Raw genomic sequence first — 22,601 nt, forward strand, 5'->3', positions numbered from 1 at the left:
AGGCCCACTGCTTTTCTCAGCAAAGCATTTCAGGTTGCTGAGCATGAACAAGTTGCTTTAATGCTGGGTGAGACTGGGGTCTTTGAATAGACCAAAACCTGAAGACAAGTCTTGTGTTGGTGTCCTTCATTAATATGGTAGTGGATGATTTTTAATTCAGGCAGATAGTTCTGGTTCTGCTGCAGAGTTTTCAGAGAGCGTTACAAAGCCAGGGATGATGTCAGTCCTTGCTTTGACCCTAATTTCAGCTCTAACTCATCTTCCATGCACACAATTTATTTATCAGACTTGTGTCCTTTGTCTCTCTGATGTCTCAGCTTTAAGATTTCCCATTCACAAAGGCCAGTGTCTGTGAGGCAGGGAGGTTGGTGTTTGGCTCTTCTTACTCCATAGATGTAATAGATTAAGGCCCTGATCAATCACAGAAAGTCTTGTTTCAGACGCCACTTGTTGCTCTTGCTACAGCTTTTCTCTTCCCTGTTGCTTCTGTGGGACATCTGTCTGAAAACAGCCTGAGTCTGTCAGACTTGCAATATCATCCCTATTTCATAAGTTGTCGCGCAGGAAAAAAAAAGTTTGAAATTATTTATTAAGTGCCAACAGGTAGATGAAAATGATGAATGACACGTAAGATCAGAAGCAGGCAGCTGACTGCTCTCTGAGAGAGGCTGACAGCAGTGATGGAAAGTTTAAATTATCTCTGAAATTACTGAGTAACCAGCTGATGGAAAACTTTCCTGTCTGTCTCCTTGGTGATTCCACCCCTTCTCTAGTGGCAGTGGATTTGCTGGTTTCCCATCCCTTTCTCCATCACAGCTGGTGGCCTCATTGCAGCCTCACTCAGCAGTGACAGAGAGCACATATAGGTGCTAGGGGACCAGCCTGCAGCTGCTTCTCACAAATCCTCAAGTGCTGTTTATCAGGCCTGTGTCACCCTGTTTCTGCTCAATTCTTCCAGTTCTGCCAGTTCTGGCAGATGGCAGGGAAAGTGAGCAAATGTCTCAGCAGAGACCCTGTGCACTGCACTTCAGTGTCATGCTGGCATGTTGTCTGAGTGTTCTGTTTTCCTTTCAGCAAACCCCTGTGAGCTCCACTGCCGCCCAGTAGATGGCCATTTTTCAGAGAAGATGCTTGATGCAGTAACTGATGGCACTCCTTGCTTTGAGGGAAGGCACAGCCGAGATGTCTGTATTAATGGCATGTGTAAGGTATTGGGTATGTTTGCATGTTTCTCTCTCTTCAATTTAATTCTATGGCAAAATGCTTAACCATTTTTTTGATAGGATCAAGGCCAAGTGCTCCATTTTATCACATTTTTATAATGAGTTTATAGCAAAAGCTTTCAATGTAGACATAAATGAAATTTCCACCTTTTTAATGAGTCTGTTTGACTGACTGCTGATTACTTTTGATGCATTTTAAATCCTCTGTTTTTTTTCCCACTATTTTAAAACATCAGTTCAAGAAAAGCTGTTTTTGATTAGAAGTTTTCACCAAGTATTGTAGCTTTAGGGTTGTAACTGGTGTCACCACTGTCTGTGGGTTTTTTTATGAAAATGTGGTTTAGCTATACAGGCTTAGCTGTTCTGAGCTTTTAATAGGACTTTGCAGTTGAGGGCAGATAAACTAATAATTTTAGTTATTAATAAACTAATTATTTTAGTTTACAACATTGAATTGAATAATCTTATACAGTGAGATAATGGGCAGACACAGTGTATATGGCTCAGTAATATTGTGCACTGAAGAATAAGTATAGTGATGGCTGCCTATTCTTTGTGTTGGTAGCAGATTTCCAGGATGATGTGTGTGTCTGTATGGCATTTGAAGGAGTGTTCTGTAAATTCTGTAGCCTCCACAATCTTAGCATTGCTTTTAGTCACTTTCTTATAAATAAAATGAGTGCTTTTCTTGTTGAGGATATATTTACATCTGTGGTTTATTTCTTCAGACTGGGGGTTTGTTCTGTACCTCCCTGAAGCCTAATAGCTTTTTTTGCTTTTAGCATCTTTGGAAGCAAGAATGTGGCTTGTGGAAACTGCATTTGCTTATCTGGTATGGGAGTTGTATGCCCCAAGCCACTTAATTGTATAAAAATGCAGCTGGAAGGGACTTCAAGAAGTTGTCTGTTTCATCCCTTTAAAAATTATATTACTTTTTTGACATTTTTCACATTCTTTTCTTAAAGATTTCTAGTGATGGAAAATTCACATTTTTAATAGATGTTGGTACACCCTCTTTTTAAACTTCTTATTTTGTTAGAATGACAGTGCATCAGAGACCAGTAATAAAAGATATGTTTTAAGCTTTCCTTGCAATGCTTGCATTTATGAAAGGTTACCAAGATCTTGATCAAGCTCACAGCGAAGAGATGCTGCTTAACTTTGCTGAGGGCCAGAAGGGGCCCTTGAACTATGATGGCTTTGAATGGTTCAAGCCAGAACGAATAATATCTTTAGCGTATTGAAACATCTAGTAGATATTGCATACCATAGCAGTGCTTTTGACCTTCACTTGGGAGAGACCAGTTACCAAACTCAGAAAGGCTGTCCTTGTGAAACATTCATTCTCTGATTTCCAGCCCAGTTGGACTGGGGTCACTGTGGTTAATTTTAGTTTCCATATGCTTTCTGTATTGAAACCTTGCCTGTGGCAGTTCAGATTTATACCTGTTTTAGAGATAGCAAGACTCAATTAATCCAAACTGGGAGATCAGAGGTGAAAGAGAAGCTAATCTAACTGCAGTTTGTAGAGCCCAGATACTCTTCAGCATTAACAACTCTGTGGACCCAAAGTGTTTCTGAGAAATTCCCTCCAAGATGCTATCAGCGTTGCCCATGGTGACTGCTGCTTCACATCTCGTGGCAAACAGATTCATTTGGAGTCAGGATCACAGAATGAACAATATAGCCATGCAAAATGAGACCAAATGATGAATAGATAACACAAATAGCTCACAGTATTGAAGGGTAGGATGCTTTCATCTGAAATAGGTACCCAGCACAAAACCTGAGGAGAAGCTTTTTCCTATATCTTCATCTAATTTGCTGGTGTTTGATTCCAGCTAGCTAAGCACAATAGATACATTACTGGTCCTGAAGAATAAATCTGGAAATGGGTTTAGTATAATTAGTCTGGCACATCATTGTTGTAGTTTGATTGCAACATGTTGCTAATTATGTGGAAAAGACATTCACAAGTGTTAAAGCACTATTCTGGTTTTCAGAATTGTATCTCACAAGAGCACTTCACATTTGTCCTGAGTTCTAAAATAACACTTCACTTTGGTCTGAAATTGAGAAAAATATTAAATTAATAAGATATTAGATCCACTGTCTAAATTGCTCACATGTGATTGGCATGTAGAGTAGCTATTTTTTATCAAGTGAGTTCAGAGTTTTCCTACTGAGTATGTCAAAACAAGATAGATAGATCCAAAAAATAATTTCATCTTCTAAATTAATCTGATTTTAGTCTGATTTTGCAGTTTGTCATGGATTTGTTCAGAGCTATCAGAGAAACTAGTCTTTCTTTAATGGCTAAATGTGGATTGAGATGCTTCATTTTAGCCATGAGAGGTATACTGGGTCCTTTCCTAGCTGGCCTGACAAAGCCACAATGTGCGTCTTCAAGCGAGAAGTAAGTACAGACAGACTACTGATTCACTTGGTCCTTTTAATTTATCCTGTATCTCCTAATTTTTTGGAAGTGCTGCCCGTGCATCAGTGCTGAAGGAAGGGTTACAGTGAGGTGTTGTTTGCATGGTATTCCTTTAGAACTTGTTGAATCAAAGACAAGTTAAAATTGTTAACTCGTTTGCAGGCCTGGCCTATAAAGTATCTGGGTCCTTTCTCAACGCTGACCTTACACAGAAGAAAAGTTCTGTCAGGAGATCTGATAAGATCTGTCAATAATTTAATCTCAAATCATCAAGCTATACTATGACTATTTTATTTTTTACTGTATGCCTTAGCACTCATTTTTCAATTGTCATTTTCCCCCTTTTATTTGGGAGATCTTTAAAGCACATAGCCTATATTCCTGTACTTAAATTATACATCACAACTGTATTAATTCTCACAACTCTTATTTCTTACGAGGTGAGTCAGTTGTTCCCCCAGTGTTAATGAGTGAAGGTACTGCCACCAGAGTATGGTTGTTAAGCGCTGATAATGGGGATTTTTGATTAGGTACAAGCCATCACATCCTCTAAAAGTGAAGGCTTACATGTTCTTTGCACTGGAGTGTGCAGATGCTAAGGGTGGAGGATCTGGAAACATCTGTGATGTTTCTAACAGCCATTCATCTCCTGCACAGAATTTCAATAGGCCTAAGTGACCTTCAGTCATGCAAATCTGTGGTAATTCACAGTTGTGATTGTGAGAGACTGACATTGTACTGGAGAATTACACAGCTGTGTAGCAGGGAAGGAACCATTATTTTCTCCTTCTGAAAAGCAGATTACACAGCTTGGATTTTTATGCAGCAACTTCACCACTACGGTTCAGCTTTCTCCTCCCACTGTTAGTCCAACAGGACATTTGATTCAGACCCATACAGATAAATTACAAGATAAATTACTGACATCAGGACACATTTCTCTCCCTTCATGGCAATGTCATGGCCAACATGAAGTAAACATAATTTCTTTATTTGAAGACTTAGTGGGGGAGACAGGAGGAGGGAAGACCTTAAAGTTCAGTGTAGCCTTCACATGATGGATATTCAAGCAGTGCCCTTCAAGGCCATACCCTTCAGTGGCAGGACTTTTTGTATCTGCCTCCCACTGCCAATCTGACACAAAAGCCTCTCCCTCTGGAAATGGAAAAAGGCCAATATCTCTGGCTGTTTTCCCTTTAGTCACGGAGCAGCAGGAAATAAATTGTTTCTCCTTCCTGTAATTCAGCTGGGTAGTTCAGGTCATTGCATCTGCCTCTGCACTGTGTGCTGTGACCAGAAACAAAGCTGATCTCAGATGCATTAGAAAGGGCTCTTGGTGAGTGGGACAATGGCACAGTGCAGCAGGGAGGGATGGGACAATGGCAAAGTGCTGCAGGGAGGGATGCTAAGTTGTGATGCCCATGCCATGGCACACAGTGGTTCCTGTAACACAGCATGGTTCACAGGCAAAGGGTGCACAAGGACATATGTGGGTAAAAAAAATCAGAGCCTAATTGCTGCTGATATTATTTCCTGCTCTATAACCTGCATTAGTCTCCAGAACCCCTTTAGCAACTGCTTGTCAGAAATTCATCATGGAGTCATAGCATGCTTCAGGTTGGAATGGACCTCAAATATCATCTAGGTCTGGACTGCAAGTGCCCATTAATGGGTCATATTGATCTTCTGGAAAGTTTGAAGCATGTTTAGAAAATGCATCCACAAGAGCAAGAATAATGAGGAAAGCAAGTAAAAAGAAGAATGATGCATCTTGAAATTATTCTAATGGATGGCAAAAATTATGCAGTATTCACTGGAGTAATAAAGGAAAACATGGTCTGGAAATTAAAGTTCATGGAAATTAAAGTATCTGGAGCAAATGAATGCTGTTTATTCTGAGACATGAGAATATTGCTTTGTGATGGTTTTTAATGGCTTTGTAAGATGAGACCCTGCAATGATGAGACAATATGTGAAGGTCATGGCAGCACCAGCGGCACCCCAGGGCTGAGGAATAAAGCAAAGGCTTTATTTATTTATTATAGCAGAGTAAATTGTCTGCCCTACCTCATTCTTGAGTATTCCAAAACCCCAGGAATGTGTAGGAATGTTGCATGTATAGGTAAGGCTCATGTCTGATCAGATACAAACTGTTTCATATATCAGAAGGACAGTGAAATACAAACTTCTGCTGCTGTTACTGGAAGGGACAAAGGGATTCCCTTCACATCCCAGTGATGCCATACTTTGATGCCATAGATCTGTTGGTAAAGGAAATGGTCAAAATCTGATCTGATGAAGCGCAGCCCATGCAGAAACACAGATTTGCCAATCCCAAAGGCAGGGAAGGGATGATGCTGTGTTGCTGCCATCTCAGTTAGAGCCAGGGCTGCAGCTGTTCTAATCAGAACTAATTAGTTAAACCCTTGGGGGTTTTTACACCCCACAGTACTTGGAAGGGAAATATGCTCAGTGATGTTCATTTCAAACTATCTGATTGACAGTGTGAAATAGATAAATTAATTCTGTGTGCAGCCTCTCAAACAAGAATGCACAGTAAATAAAGAAGCACAGAAACCTTTTCCAAAACATGAATTTTCTACCAGAAAATGATAATTTGGCAAAAATATACAATTTGAAGACAAGTAATTTTTAGAGAAGTTCAAAATACAAGCTCCCAGCAGTCATTAATTGTATTTTCTAATGGGAAAGCACAAAGTGCAAGAGTTCCATCTTCAGACTTTCCCCACCTTTCTGTTCAAGGATGTATGTGCGTAGTATAGAAAATAAACTTCAAATTCAATGACTCTCCAGAGTGTCTTATTATTTCTTCGGTCTAATAATGAGCCAGATAACTGTGACTTCCCTGTTTGCAGATGATTAACAGATGTACTAATAGTACAGTAGATGTACTGTGGAATGCATCACTGAGAAAACAGCAACACTTCAGCCTCTCTAAATTACTAGGAAGTGTTAAAGTTAAACTGGTGAAGAGACAGATCTGAACTCCTGGAAAGATAAAGAAACATCCTGTTTGTGTAGCAGTGGCATCTGTGTATTCTGAATAGTAGATTAAATCCACCCCTGTTCAAATAGCTGCATACCTGGAGGCAAAAAGTTAGTCACCTTGCTGACATATCGTTATCTCTGTAATCTTCTGTACTGCTCGTAAGTGTGGGCCTTGGTGCCAGGATCTGTGTGTGTGCAAGACATTACAAAATATTTCATTTTTTGAAAGTGGCCTTCGCTGAGAGGAGGGAGAAGCTAAGACTTCTGCAGAACCTTTGACATGGCTGTGGCTTTTCAGAGCTGGTGTGAAAGGTGCTGGATATGAATTGGCAGTAAGTGGTGGATGCATCTCTATTTGGGAGCCTTCTTTTAAGTGGTGCCGTTTGGCACCATCTGTAGTTGGAGGCCTTTCCTTGCTTCTGTTTCTCACAGTTTCTCTAATTGTTCATTAAATTCATTGGCACTTAGACAAATGTTCAGGTATTTCTTAAGCTGAAAATGATAGAAAAGCACTAGGGGATGCAAGAGCCTGTATACCTAGGTTAATCTAATAGATGGATTTTCCTGTCAGAATCTTGCAGAAATACACAGTAGCTGATGTACTGAAGGTGAAATAAGATCAACGTCAAAAGAGGTTCATATATCAGATTTTCATACATCAAGAGGGTGTTAGGTTGGTAGGTATAGCACCTGAAAGCTTATTTTGAGAAAAATCAGCTGAGAAAACGTGTTTTGAGGTGACTTTATGATACTGTATCCCCTATCTGAAACTAAGACAAAACCTTGACGTACAGCCAGGCTTCTGGCTATTCATCTCTATCACAGGCCTCCAGATATCTTAGATGCTATTAACAACCACTAAGTGTTGGACTTCATGCTGTGTTCTGCAATCCTGCCTGTTTTTGAAAAGAGGCAGGAAAAAAAATCCCGAAACGAAATGCAAATTCTGTTGAAATTTAAAGACATCAGAGTACAGAATTTTTGGGTTGGGCAAGGAAGTTTTTTTCCTGACTCAGGATGAATATATTATAGTCTGACTTTGTTCCTATAGCAAGTATAAATTGGAAAATTAGTTTTTACTAGAACTTGACCCACTTGACCCACTGTATCTGGACCCATGCCCTATGCTGGCAAGCTGGAGAGTCATTGATGTAAAGCTTCATGCTTACTGAAGAGTTTCTCTTTGCCAGGAGGGTTGACTGTAGTAGAGGTTCTTTGCTGCGTGATGGCCACAAAAAGCTGGCAGAGATTTCAGTTCTGTTTCTGCATTGCATTCCCAGGAACCTGTGGATGGCTCTATGACATTAGGAAGCAGACACAAATCCTAGATACAGTGGCCAGTCCCAGATAATGAAGCCATTTGTGTGGCACATTTGTGTCTCAAGTCACTACTGTATGTTTTGTGACATGATGATGGTTATGGTTTGTTGGTTTGTTTTTCACCTTGGTGTAATACACCATACAGGATATATACTACATCCCTGCTCAGAAGCACAGTGATAGATGAGCTCTGAGTAGTTAATTGTAGAGGCTGCATTTATACTGACGCTGTTTTTTCCTTCTAGGCTGTTGGCTGTGATTATGAGATAAATTCTAACGCAACAGAAGACCAGTGTGGAGTTTGCCTGGGAGATGGCTCTGCTTGTCGTACAGTGAAGATGATGTTTAATCAAAGTGAAGGATTTGGTAATTTGGATTCCTCCTTTAAATTCTTCCCTTGCTGAAGTCATTTCTCTGTGTAAAAATGATTGAAAGTGCTTCTTGTTGAAAACTGAGGGATGATCTGCAGGGGAAATTGTAACTGGGTGTTATCACGTGAATCAGTGAATCAGTGTTATCATGTTATCAGTGAATCACGCTTCTGCTAGAAAAAATGCATGCTCTGTGCATAGTCAGATCTGGTCATCGTTTGATCTGCAATGCTGTGCTAATGGCCTGAGTAAAACTACTTTTTTCTCACTGAAGTTGGAAAGGAAAAACAAGTTCTTCTGTCCTTGTACAGCTCTGCATACAGCAAAGGTTTCATTAATTTGTTCATGTCTGTTTTGGGAGCATATAGATTTAATTTTAATTAAAAAGGGAAGGATTAATAGCATCTGAGGGTTGCCTGTTCACAGGTGTGCAGAAGCACCCACAATAAGGTTGCTCCAGGATTTAATGAGCCCAGTGTAGGTAAGACAGCTGACTATTTGACTGTTATTGAATCTTGGATCTCTAGATCCTTATCAAATGAGACCACATAACCAGGAACAATTCCATAATGTCCATCCACAGAATTTTAAAACAAAAATTTATTATGTTGTGTGACAAGCTCAAAAGCTTGCTGCTGATTAGCTTTCCTTTCAAAATCAAATAATGTTTATTGGGAATCAGCAAGAGGCTCTGGGAAATCAGGAAGTAATTTAGCTGTTGGGGAGGGCCAGGGAGAAGACAGAAGATGATATACTGAGTGAATGGTAACTTCCCTTACCAGACAGTTGCAATACGTTTAAAATAAGGTTTCGGAGCAGCAGCAGGTGATTTAGACAAAATTAACTATGCAAAATCTTGAAAGGATATACAGGTTTTTGTGTTGCAATAGAATACAAATTGTCTTATAGTTTTTATGCTTTGCATTTTGAACAAATGTTATTCTAATTAAATAGAAGAAAAAAAAAAAAACAACCAACCCAACCCTACTGTAAAAGGACACCAAAATTTCAAAGCCAAGCTGCCAGGATGTGACATAATTAAGGCTTTCCATGCTGTGCTAATTTTTCCTGGTTGTAAGTATGCCTTCTAATCAAGCCTTTAGTTACATAATCACACACTGTGTTTGTAACCTGTCTTCTCTCCACTGAATGAATTGAACATTTGAGAGAATCATTAGATTTGGCTACTTACAACAGACCTAGACCACTGATTTCCTGAATAATAGAAGTGAGCTTCCAGATTTTCTTCCTTCATTCACTTAGAAAAAACTGAATCATTTAGAAAAAAATGTTTCAGTTTCCACAGTCAGTCAAGAAGACTTGCAGAAGGTAACATTCAGAAAATGTTCCTTCTTAAACATAAATCATTGGAAATCCATATATATGGTTATATAGTATCAATCTAATTAGGAAAGACCTGAAGTCTTTTCTGTTTTGCACCACAAGCAGCATAGGATATTTTAACCACTATTTATTACACCACAAAAGAGCTGCAAAGAAAATCGGATGTTAAAGACTCTTGGGCACTTATTTACAGAAGCAGGTTACTGTACAGCACATAAATAGTTCTGGTGGGAGAAGAACATTGATACTGAAGATTGCTTAGCATGCCCAGTGTGGTTTATCTCACTCATGTGAGTGAGTAATCAAAGGTGAAAAGCTCATTTCACAAGAAAGGTGAACAGGATGTGACTCTCAGAATTTAATTCATGACCTCAGAAAGGTGTGATGAGAACTGGGGAACTCATGTTCCAGTCTTGAAGTAAACGAGCACAAAATGCAGCTCACGCTCCCAGTGCACCAGCTTGTAACAGTGTTATCCATCCAATTTCTAGAGCTCAGCTAGGGGCAATAACAAGAAAGCTACCTGTGTTCACGTTCAAGTATCTATGTGAACTTCCTATTTTTACAATTTAGTAGCAACAACAATAGCAGCTTCCTGTAAGGTAAGAAGCTCAGACTGTGACATCACATATTGCCTATGATGTGAACAAAATTCTGTAATAGATGCTTTGGGTCATTCTTAACACACCAACCAAAAATCCCTGAACACATAACTATCCATGAAGATCCCTTGAACTTTGTTATGAAGATTGGTAGTTTACAAAAAAGTGCTGAATTTATAGTAGTAATTTGAGGCATTTGAATAACGTTATTTTGTTATTCTTGTTGTTGTAGGGCAAACAGTCACAGAGAATTTAAATGCCTTAAGAGAAGGTACATGGAATTCTGTGCACACCTGTACATTGTGTACAGATGAAAATGTTTTTTGCAAATTGAAAAAAACCTTTCCCACAACAGGCTGTTAACTTGCAGGAACTCCCTGGCATTTCTCCAGATTACAGTATGCCAGAGCCCTCAGGCATAGTTATGGAAATGTTGATGCTCATGTGTGGAGTAGATTTCCCCTGGCACAGCTCTGAAAGTCATTCACCTCCACATCCCTTCTAAATGCCACTGGCATTGCCTAAACACTATTCCCCAACTGATACTAGAAACCCTGACTTGGAAAGTCACACTATCAACAAACTGAAATACAAGCTCTGTGACAGCACATTTGTGTATTTTTTCAAGCAAAGCTGTTGTTTTAATCATCTTACAAAGAAGTAAAATGCAGTGACATTTCTGTTGTTCACCTCCATTAATTTTTTTTGTCTCTTAGGATATGTTGATATTGGGCTAATTCCAAAAGGAGCAAGGGGAATCAAAGTCATGGAAGTTACAGAATCAGGAAATTTCCTTGCTATGCGAAGCAAAGACCCAGAAAAATACTACCTGAATGGAGGCTATATCATCCAGTGGAATGGTGAATACAAAGTGGCAGGCACAATATTTCAGTATGACAGAACAGGGGATCTAGAAAATCTGACTGCTCCAGGACCCACCAATGAATCGATATGGATTCAGGTAAAGAGGAAATCAGGGGCAGAAAATATGTATATTGGTATATAAAACACTATTAATGTGCTGTCTTGAAAAAAAAAAAAAACAGTTGAGCTGTTTTGGAGAGAAATAAGCACTTTGCTTTTGAGGGTTGTTCATCCTGCCTAAGAACTCAAATCCTGCATAGCACTCCAATATTTGTTAAAGGCTGAGATAATCCTGTGCTGCCACTAGTTGGTCAGTCCTTTCCCCAAACTTTCTTGGACCAACTCATGGCTGTGATGTGAACCAGATCCAGATGAAAAATAAGTTGTCACGAAAAGGGAGCTGATGTGAGGCTGTGAACAGTGAGAGCTACGGGCAGCTGACAGCAGAGGCAGCTTACACAGAGCAAGAAAACATACAGCATTATGTATACGGGTTAATAGCTTGTGGTAAGTGAAACTGACCCATTTAACATCCACAGAGGCTGATTTGTTTCTTTCATGTTGCTTTATGGATTCTGACTTATACATAACCAGTTTCTGTCAGTTCTGAGAAAACAGTTTGGAATTGGCCTTTTGATCTTCGGAAGTGTCTCTCATGGCTTGTTTGCATGTGTGCCCACCATGCAATCAAAAGAAGTATTAGAGGTGTGATGGGAGACCCCTTTCACACTTTGAATGTCTTGTGAGAAGACAAAACTAGTGAGTGCTCAGACTTCACTTTTAGTAGAATTGGGAAGAATAAAAGTTTGTGGCTGAAGTTTTTTTTTCCCCTTAATGATGTTTACTTTCTCCCTCTCAGGTAAATTTCTTGAGTACCCCTTCTCAGCTGGAAATTTTTCTTCTTAATTCAGAAACAATGAAAAATAATGTTAAAGCAGCGTCTGAATAGCATCTGTAATTTTCTGACCCAGAGGTTGTTTTGTAACAGCTATTTCAGCAGGTAGTAAAATTATAACTAATAATGGGGATAGGCAATAGCTCTTAATCAGCAGCATAAGGATGCTTTGGATGGACTTCACATTATCTTTTCTTATAGTCAGTAGAATACCAATTATGGTGACCCATTTATTCTCACCTGCATTTGCAGAAATGCATGGTAAACAGCTGTGTCTTTGAAAAATTCATGTATGCCATGGTCAACAAAGAAGTGGAAATTCTGCATGTCTGCTTCTCTGAACTGGTAGCAGACTTTATGGGCAGCTTTAATTATTCCAGTTTCACACTTTGAAAGCTCTTGACCAGTAGATTATTAATTAAACCACTGATAAACACCACTCTCTCCAGCTGCTTTTTCAAGAAACTAACCCTGGAATCGAGTATGAATACACTGTACGCAAAGAAGAGAGTAATGAGAATGAGATTGGAGAGCCAGAGTATTTTTGGCAATATGGAGAGTGGACAGCCTGCAGTGTTACCTGTGGAAGAGGTAATTCCTCACTTCCCTTTTCTCTTACTGTTTTCCTTCATTACAGATGTAATCCTCAAAGAGGTAATGTTCTTTAAATCTGCATTTGGTGGGAAATCAGATCACATGGTTGCAAAAATAATGTAAGGAATAACTTGTTTACTTTAAATGAGGCAGAGCACTGGAACAGGCTGCCCAGAGAGGCTGTGGAGTCTCCTTTTCTGGAGATATTAAAAATCTGGCTGGTTGTGCTCCTGTGCAGCTTGCTCCAGGAGACCCTTCTGTAGTGGGGGGGTGGGACTATGTGATCTCCAGAGGTGCCTTCCAGCCCCAGCCATTCTGTGATTCTGTGAATAATGTATTTTGACTTCTAAATAAAAAAAAAATTAAAATTGCATAAGTCATTAGGTTTCTAAAACACCTGCCCTGAAATTCTCAGCTTCTGTGAACCAAAATAAGGAGGTACAGTTTTCTTTCCGTCATAATTTTTTGTCAATACTGTTCACCATAGCCTTTCTTTCCAGCAATACAAATTTATGACCTACTGTTGTTTCCCTATTAAGAGTTTTCTGTATAATAACTACAAAAAATATTCTTCATTTCTGTCCTGCCCTGACAAGTAATGACTCTTTTCTGTCCATTATTCAATAGTTACTTAATTGCAATTAGTCTTGAGAACTTCCATGTCTTTGCCCATTTGGCAATAGCTTGGGTAGCACTGCAGTTGTACTGTAGTTCTATGCAGCACATTAAACCAGACAAACACAGTGATGACTGTGAAGTAGGATTTAACAACAGGTCTGAAAGTTGTGGCTTCCGGTAACTCACACAAAATGCTACCAGGAGAACTTCCTCTGAAGTAGCTAACATCAATGAGACAAAGTTAATATTTATAGTAAACCAACAGTAAGGATAAAGAGACCAAATCTTTACATTAGTCATTTTTTAAATCCATCAATTGTGTGAATAATTTTGAAAATGTGCCGAAAATGTGGTATATGAAGGGAAGTCTGAACTTGGGGGTTAGGAATTGTAGCCTTCTGTCTGAATTAACTCTTGATTTTCACAGGACAGTAAAAGAATTCTGGAGATACAACCATAACATTGTTCTTTGACCATTCTGTACAGTGTGAAAGGAGTAGAAGATTAGTGTTACAACCAGACCAATAATATGAGAAAGACCTTTTCTAATGCTAGAGTATTGTTAATGGCTTTTGGTAATTACTGCTTTTTCAACTCCTTTTTGGAAGAAAAGAAAAAGGACAAACAAGTGTTATAACAAACCCAGCTGTGATTTAAAAATAGTGATGATTGCAGGAGTAACATTTTTGAATCTCTTCTGTCAGGGAAGACACTAAAACAATGTGTTTTTTAGTGGTTTGGACAAAAGGCATTTTATGACCTAATTTTATAAGATTCAAAGAAGAATTTTTAGAAGCCTAGTGTAAAATATCCCATCCCAATAACATCCACATGTTATTTTAAAAATATTTATATATATATATAATTAATATATTATGGAGACGTGTGTTCATTCATATTTATGTATGCTTGATTAGATAGATGCTGTGATTTTTTTTCTGTGGGTTTTTTTTGAGAAGAGTCTCCCAGCACAAAACTTGATGTGGTTTCTGGTGGAGAGACACCCACCATTTTCTTTAAATAGGTGCACAAAACAAGTGGTTTTGCTTAATTGTGTTCTGTGTTATTTCTGATACCTGCGTAGTTCTGAGTCATATTTAATGTAAAAATTGTTGTGATAAAAAGGGGAGAGGAGGCGAATGTGTTAGTAGACTGTTACGCTGTTTTGAGGTTCTTTTTACATTAGCTGCAGTTTTCCCAGAACTGTTTCTAGGTAAATTGTAGCCCCATGTACTCTCTTCTGGCTAGTTAACTGTGATGTGGCTTTTATTTCTGCCACATGGGTTACTTATACAGATAACTGTATAGTATGTAAAGTTCTTCCAGTTCTTATCTACTAATTGACTTCCTCTGTTAGCTGCATTTTTGCTCTTAGTAAAAGCTTAGTAAAAGCTCTTTTTTGAGCTTACTGCCTTTGTATAAGTAGAAATCATGTGTTTCAGACAAGATTACGGACTTGGTGACATCAGTTGGAGGGGAACCAGGAGGTGCATCCCAGTTCATGAAGGGCACAGACACTTCACCAGTTCTCTGCATTCCTTCATGGACAGAAGAAAAGAAGTGAATAAACCTGTAGTCCTCTTTCCTCTGAGATACAGATGTCTAGAGAAGTAACTGGACAGGTGTAAAGAAGGATGTAGTTTGCTGATGCAGTGATGCAGTCAGGGTATTGTCTATCACTCCCTGCTCATTAAAACAGAGAAATCTTGGCACAGAGCTCCAATGCATCACTTGGAGTGGGGAAATCTGATATGCCAATCTGCCTGCAGCTCTCTGCTGATGCATGTTGTATTTGGTTGTGCTCTGGGCCATGGGGATGTGGACCAGCATCACTGTTCATAGCACCACTAAGGCTGGAAAACACCTGAAAGATCAGAGAGTCCCAAGCCTTGACCAAACACCACCTCATCAACCAAACCATGGCCCCAAGTGCCATATCCAGTTGTTTCTGGAACACTCCCAGGGATGGTGACTCCACCGCTTCCTGGGCACCCTGTTCTAGTAGGGTTTGACTATGTTTTCAGTGAAGAAATTCTCCCTGATGTCCAACTGACTTACATAAAATTTCCTTCTGACTTCCACAGAACCTCCTTCTGGCTGTGAACAATGTGATCGATTTCATATGAATGTTCACTCTGTTTAGATTCAGAATTTATTGCTGTTGACACTAACACACTTATACCAAATCACTGACATTTGAAGTGTTCTGAGGAGTTTATAAGGTAAAAGTGCACTGAAGTGCACATCGTTTTCTGCCATGGGTGTGCTGCAGGACAAGTCTTATTGAAGATAAGCCTACAGAGAGATAAATAAGAAAAGCTGTATTTATTTAGCCTTACATAAGTAGTAAATAGCTTTTAAGGATTATTGCAATTAGCATTTTTGTAAACAATTAACCAATATTTTTTTAGGATAAAAAGGAGGATCAAGAAAGATGAACTGCTGAACTAACTTTGATAGCCACAGCCAGTGGGAGCAATTGATCCTTACCTAGACTTCTGTTCTCTTGGCAAACCTGGACCTGCCAAAGGTCCAGCACACATCCTTTCATCACCACTGGCCAAAAACACAGCAATAAATCCAAGGCTACTTCTGCCTTTGGTGGCCACAGAAATCAGGACAATACAATCAAATGCTTTCTGCAGCCAAGAAAGAAAATTTGCATTAGGAAATAAGAAGTTAGGCTGCAGGCAGGGCAGTGGACTGATGCAGTGGAAAAACAAAATATTCAAATGTTCTCACGGCTTCTTTCATTTCCTTTGTATGCACCCACCTATTGTAGTGTCAAAGGTGGCTCTGGCCAGTCTACTGTAACACCGCTGAACAGGAAAAAAGTAGTCAGAAAAATCAAAGTTTTCTGTGGCAGGTATACCTTATCCTTCATGCAGGGAAAAGGAGAACACACTGCAATACCTGATACACATTTCCAGTGTAGAAAAAAGATTAGTTACATTGCAATCCAGTTCATGGCAAACAAGGACCAAAGGGGATAATTTGTAGTAAAAGTCATAACCCTTTTTCTGTCCTCAGTGCAGGACAGGTTGAATCTTCTCCTGCCATTTGCTTTATGCTGAAAGGAATTGCTTTGCAGTCAGAATGTGTGCACAGTGGTGTCCTGCAATCTGCTGCACCCTCTGGACAAGAGCCGTCCCACCAGAGCCTGCTCTCAAGACAGCAGGTAGAGCCTGTAAGCTTTTTTACATGCAGATTAATTAAAATGTGTCACTGAGGTTCTTTTCTAGACCAACTACCTATAATTCCTTCTTTAAACAATCACGGAATGGGTTATATTGGAATTAAAAGTGTAAGTACTTCCTCCTTGTCTAAAGGCTTTGGTCTTGTTTCTTAGAACCAGCTTTGAGTGGCATTAAATGTAACAAAAAGCATAGCACAGCACAGCTGCAACTAAGGGAGAATATTAGCCAATATCAAAACTTTGTTTCTCCACAGATAGTATGGGTAATTGGCAGATTTTCAAAGCTCTGCTAAAAGACTTAACCCTAAGATTCTTTTTGGGGTTAACTGTTATGTGCCGTCTAAATCCTTTACAACTTTTATAAAGGCCACTCTGCAAAATTATTTCCAAGTGTTCCTAAGCTTGTAGTGTTGGTTTTAGAATGCAAAGGTCACTGTTTCCATTGACTGTTGTGTGTCTCAGTTTTATAGCACTGCAAATGTAAAGACTGGCACTTGTATTCTGTGCATAACTTGTGCATGCACAGAATATAATTTGCTCGTTCAAATACAAAGTGAACTCCTTGCAGACTATCTAAGTGCACAGCTCAGATGATTACCTGTTCAAATGAGCTCTAAAGTCAAATATGCATGTTTCTCATACACTTTTTTATATACTTGCTTATGATCCTTCATTTCTGTTGTTTACAGCCCAAACTGAGGGCTCTGTGGCAAAAAGATTTCTAATCTCTCTTTCAAATGCCTTTCACACCCAGATAACTCTGAACTGGTAGCTTGCTTTGCCAACCAAGTGAGAAAGCAAGGTATGTGTGGGTCAGCCTCACATCTAAAGAGTCCTGCATTAGGCATGAACTGTCACAGGGAAGAAGAAGGAACCTCTGAGCAGATTTAGTGAAATGGAGATTATTCTGTGATCTGATGATTATCTTTATTGGTTTCTCCTACCTTTCCCAGAAATACTTGCAAGGTTTTTTTTCACTGAGCTGAGATAGTACACATCAGGTGAACTAATCAGCATTGAGTTCAGAAAAAAACTAAAAGTGGTGAAGGGACAAAAACAGCTACCTCTCAAAGCCTTTTCAAAAAAATGTTTAGGTTTCAAATTTTACTGAGGTTTCAGTATATTTAGAATTTTTAATCTGTGGCTTGAATAGGACATTACCCTCTTAACTTGTATAACTGTAAATACTTGCTGGGGCAGGGTCAGTAGTGACTAGTTGTCTTTTTCTGCAGTGTTTTCTAGTTCAACTTGCTCAAACTGATAAATCCATTTCATTATGTCATAGCATGTAAACCTACATCTGTGTGTGTGTGTTGCTATAAGCATATAGAATTCCTTCCAGCTTTGGAGCTGAACTGCAAGAGATTTTGAAACTACAATGGGAGTTCACATAACTTTCATAAAGAGGTTGTTTATTAGAATAAACTAGTTCATTGATGTCAGCTGGTCCTTTTATGAGAATGTACAGCTTCAAAGCAAAACTTTTGCAAAGGTTTATGGGGGCTTTAAAATGAATTGCAGCAGCTGAAATACACTAAAAATTTATCAAAGCAAAAGATTTGTTGTTGTTTGTATTTGGAACAGCAACATATCATGATTTTGAAAGTAACAGAAACATTTCTGCCAACTGATTTGCTTACAGCTAGCAGAAAGATTGCTGAATTTTCTAGTCACATTTATACCAGGGCATAAAAGAGAGCACTGCTACCTGGGAGTTCTCTGCTGAGACAAAAGTCTTGCTCCTGTTTGAAGTCACCTATGAATAAGAGATCACCATGTCCAGGCTTACTGCAGTCTTGCAGCTGCACCATGTACCCATGGACTCTTGAATGCCTCAGTTCCTTAATTGTCCCTTACAGGTGACACTAATCACTGTGCTAGAAGATCAGCCTTCATATCTGACTGGGGCAGAGTCAGTCATCAAATCTTGTGCTGTAGTCAGTAATTATTTTATATGTCTCAGTCAGAAGCCTTAAAGTAATCAAAAAATGAAAGCATTTCCTCACATACCTGATGTTCTCAGGTGTTAAAAAATAGGGATGTAGGTTTCCTTTGGTTTCTATGAAATTATCCAAACAGGCATGCAAAACTCTCTTCTGTGTTCTTGAGCTAGAGCAGGATTAATGATTAGATTTGTTGATCCTACAGGGCTTTTCCAACCTTACCATTTTTATGATGCTATGAATATACAGAGGAATATATTACTATTTCTCAATTATTTTCTGTGGATTGCTGCTCTTATCTAGTTATTAGGAGGCTTGAGGAAAGGAAAAGCTTGTTTCCTAAACATACTGCTAAATAGCCCAACACTTACCCTTGATGCCATGATAACAGGGCTGTTAGGCCCTGTGCATCCCAGGAGGAAGATAAAAGTTCTAGAGATGCAGTGATCTACAGTGTGTATTAATTGATATGAAAATGAATAGCACAGTTAATGGGAGTTAAAAAAAGATTTTTCAGTCTTTTTAGTCCTTAAGATTTGTGTGGACTATTTTAATGCCTCTATATCAGTCTCAGTGCAGTCTTTCAAACTGTAATGTTGCAATACTTTTGTTTACATTGCGTTGCAGCCAGAGATCTGCCTCAAATTATTGCAGAACTATTGGGAAAGCAGGCTCCTAGAAAGTGGATTTCTTCAGATTCATATTAGGTTCGTGTAGTATTTTGGTTCATGTTTCTTTCTGTTAAATGAATGGAGTTTTGTATAAATTGAAATGTTAGGAAATAACCCAAATGGTTTGTGTGAATTGTTTTTGTGTTTCTCTTCATAATTGTTCTTTAGCTCTTGCACTGAATGTTGTGTATTATGTACTTAGAAAATAGAAGACATTTTTTATCATTGATTTCAAAATGTGCAAAAAAAGTCAAAATGTGCACCAAAACTTCTTAAAAGTTGAATTAATGTTAAGAGTCACAGGATTATTCTGTGGCTCTGGTTTGTGTTCTGCTTAAACAGCCTTCCCAATGAACAGAGAAAAGGTCAGCAAACCCAAGCTTGCTGTGAATAGCCTGATGCTGCTGTGTTTCCTCTTGTCTGTGGGTAACTGGAGAACCCTTCAAAGCCATTTAAACCCGCTCGAGGGCCTGCAGGAGCCCTTTCTGAGGCCAGCAAAGCCATCAAGGAAAGTGCTTTCTAATCTGTCACTTGAGCTCTGATCCCGTCCAAGACAGCTCCACTTGACCTTTCCAGCTTGGCTGAAGGGTGCACGTAGCTGGGGATTCCTGCACTCCATCCCCAGCCCAGGATGACTGCTCCTTTCTCTCTCTCTCTGTGTGTGTGTCTCTGGCAGGGCTGCGGCGGCAGATCGCGCGCTGCGTGCGGAGGGCGAGCGGAGCCGTCAAAAACTCCTTCTGTGACCCAGCCACGCAGCCCAAGGGGCGGCACAAGAAGTGCCACGAGCAGGACTGCCCGCCCAGGTAACAGCTTCTGGGGCTCTGGGGGTGGGAACAGCATCCTTGCTCAAAGGGAGCTGCTCCTGATGCCAGGCTGGCATGGCATCCGTGGCCTTCCATGGTGCCTGGTGAGGGCTGCCACGCCTTGCAGAGCAAGGTGCCAGAAATTACATAGTAAACAAATCAGAAGTGAGCCATCCTGAGAGGTTTCTAAGTCAAGTTACTGAGCAGTCTGGCAGAGATAGTTCTCTCATGTATTTAGATACTATTTTTGTTCAGTTTGGGTAGGGGTGTGCCTGAAGACCATATAGGTTTTTATTTTAAAACTGTGTTCTTGCCTTAGCTCAAGTGAGATAAGAAGAATTAATATATTAGTAATTAGTATATTCCAAAAACAACTAGCAGAGCCTTTAGATGTTGTTTCTCAGTATTTTTTAATGCACCTTTGTCCTTTTTATGAGAGGTGATGAGTGGAAATGCTTTACTTCTAAAACTAATTTTTATACTTTCTTTGTAACACAGTACTTGGCATTTTTTATTATGGTCCTTCTTATTTATAAGAACTTTGAGTGAAGTGCAGTTCTCTTAATTCCGTGATCACATGGGAATAATTCCTTTCTCATAACATTGTCTTAATTTATATTCATCTCTGGTTTTTCTGTGCTACCATTCTGTGCTACCATTTTAGCATTTAGTAGGGTAAGGAAGACTAAACGTTCCAGGTGCCTGCAGAACTGTGGGCTTGTACCACAGGCACAGATGTGCTGAAAAGAGATCAATACTGGTTTTTGTTTCGTGCTTTAGATACGTCGGTTTTGTCTTCTGTTGTCTTTGAAAGTTGTTTATCCTGCTGTTCACAAAGGTACACCAGTCTTTCCCTAGAAATTCTAGTTCAATCAGAATCAAATCGAAGCAATGAATCCTTGGGGTTCATGGTCTTGCATTTGCCACCAGTGAATTTCATGAAACTTTGATGTTAAAAGTTGTGTGTATTTGTTTGTTTTATTAGTTGTTTCCAAGTATCTTCATAGCAGTATGTGACGCTTCTGTGGGATTTACATCTTTGTGCTTGCAGCATGGTGTACCAGCTGCATTTCATAATTCTTTGTAGATTGCCAGGAAATCAACTGAAACTAGACCAAACTTTTTATTATTTGACTAGTTAAGAGCTGGAGCTACCCATACACACTGAGGTGTTTTTTCATGGCACACATAAACTGTACTATCAATTAAAAAATTCCCAGTTAACTTAATTTATGCCATTTCTTCTAAGTGACAACATTATTTAGACCTGCTCTTGAAAAGTCAGAGAGGGGAATTTGTTGCTTGTTGAGCAGACTGCACAATGTCATGCATAAACCAAACTCTTCTGCAGACAGAAAAGCTCTTGTGTGCTGGCAGCCTGTGATGCTTCCTGAGCTCTTTCTGTGCTGCAGGGGAAACCAGAAGTCATCCTTCTGAGCAAAATCACAACAAAGTGCAGTGCAGGAAAACCATATGTATTTAATTCTAGAGTCGTGTTGCATATTTATTTTTCTCTTAGTAACACAAAAGTGACTGTAGGAACTTGACCAAGGGACTGAGTCCCTGTGCTGGCTCTCAGCAGGGCCTACATGCCTAAGGAGGAATAAGTCAAACATAAATCAGATTTCTTTGTAATGCTCTTCCAGCTTTCAACTGGTTTTAATTCAAGGCATTTCCAGAGGATTTCTTAGCTTGTCTAATCAGTAACCTCCAATGAACCTCACTCATCCAGACTCCTTCTGCAGCCTTGAAAAATTTTTCTTATGTACAACTTCCTCTATTATATACAATGTCCTCCTGAATGCTGGAGGCAGGTGTGACTGTCCCACATGGCATTATGTGGGATAACTGGGAGTCCAGTGGAGCTGCTGAGAACAAAGTGTTCCCTAGAGGGGTGGCTAAACTCTGTGCCAGAGGTGAGGACAGTTCTGTTAAACACAACCCTGCAGGAGACCTTTGTTTAGTGCTGCAGCCACAGAACTGAAATCGTTGGATGACCTTGAACTTCTCAGCAGTGAACCAGGTGCTTTAGAGTAGGTTCTATCAAAAAAATGATGGCTGTTCCCTACTAAATCACACTGATGAAAAACATGCTACTAGACCACTTAATAAGAAATCAATAATTTATCAAACAGAAGTTATGGACAAAGAATAAAATGGTTGTGGCTCTCACAAACCAGATCTTACCTCCTTAATCCATTTCAGGAAGTTGTAAATTGTTTAAATTGCAGATTTAAAATTACAAATTTAAATTACTTCTGAGAAGTCTAAGCCTTAACATTCTTGCTTGTCCCCTGATTTTCCCTGTATTTATTTTATGCTTATTATTACACTTTCTCCTAAAATAATTCAGAGGAAAATGAAAAAAACATTAAAAATATCACAATTCATGTACGCCATGCTTTGATTCAGAATGAAATAAAGGTGGCTGGACAGCTGAGAGTTAAAATGTCATGCAGCCACTCATGTACTGCTTCAGTGATATTGCCTAGATGAATGCATTGAGACTGCAGTACAAATGCTTGCTTTTTCCCAGGTCACGCTATGGAGTATGGTTTCCAGTTGAATGTTTCTTTGGTATGCAGGTGTTTAGTCCCATAGCTGTTAATGTTAAAATCAATGGATACTACTTGAAAAATAGTAGGATTTTAACTACTTAGAGCATTGTGAATAAACTTTTGCTTCCCGCTGTAAAGAAAATTGTCTGGAGC

The 22,601-nt window shown here is 39.3% G+C and overlaps 1 protein-coding gene across 1 annotated transcript in view; it reads left to right on the forward strand.

Moving 5' to 3' along the window:
- Positions 1 to 22,601, forward strand: part of ADAMTS12 (ADAM metallopeptidase with thrombospondin type 1 motif 12) — a 145,861-nt gene that overhangs the window by 98,534 nt on the left and 24,726 nt on the right. The window contains exons 13-17 of the mRNA XM_059492166.1: positions 1,075 to 1,208; positions 8,235 to 8,355; positions 11,023 to 11,267; positions 12,515 to 12,656; positions 19,764 to 19,890. Coding sequence (XP_059348149.1) covers positions 1,075 to 1,208; positions 8,235 to 8,355; positions 11,023 to 11,267; positions 12,515 to 12,656; positions 19,764 to 19,890 — 769 coding nt within the window. The remainder of the gene's footprint in view (positions 1 to 1,074; positions 1,209 to 8,234; positions 8,356 to 11,022; positions 11,268 to 12,514; positions 12,657 to 19,763; positions 19,891 to 22,601) is intronic.

The sequence above is a fragment of the Ammospiza nelsoni genome, chromosome Z (assembly GCF_027579445.1).
Source record: "Ammospiza nelsoni isolate bAmmNel1 chromosome Z, bAmmNel1.pri, whole genome shotgun sequence".
In the NCBI taxonomy this organism is placed as follows: domain Eukaryota; kingdom Metazoa; phylum Chordata; class Aves; order Passeriformes; family Passerellidae; genus Ammospiza; species Ammospiza nelsoni.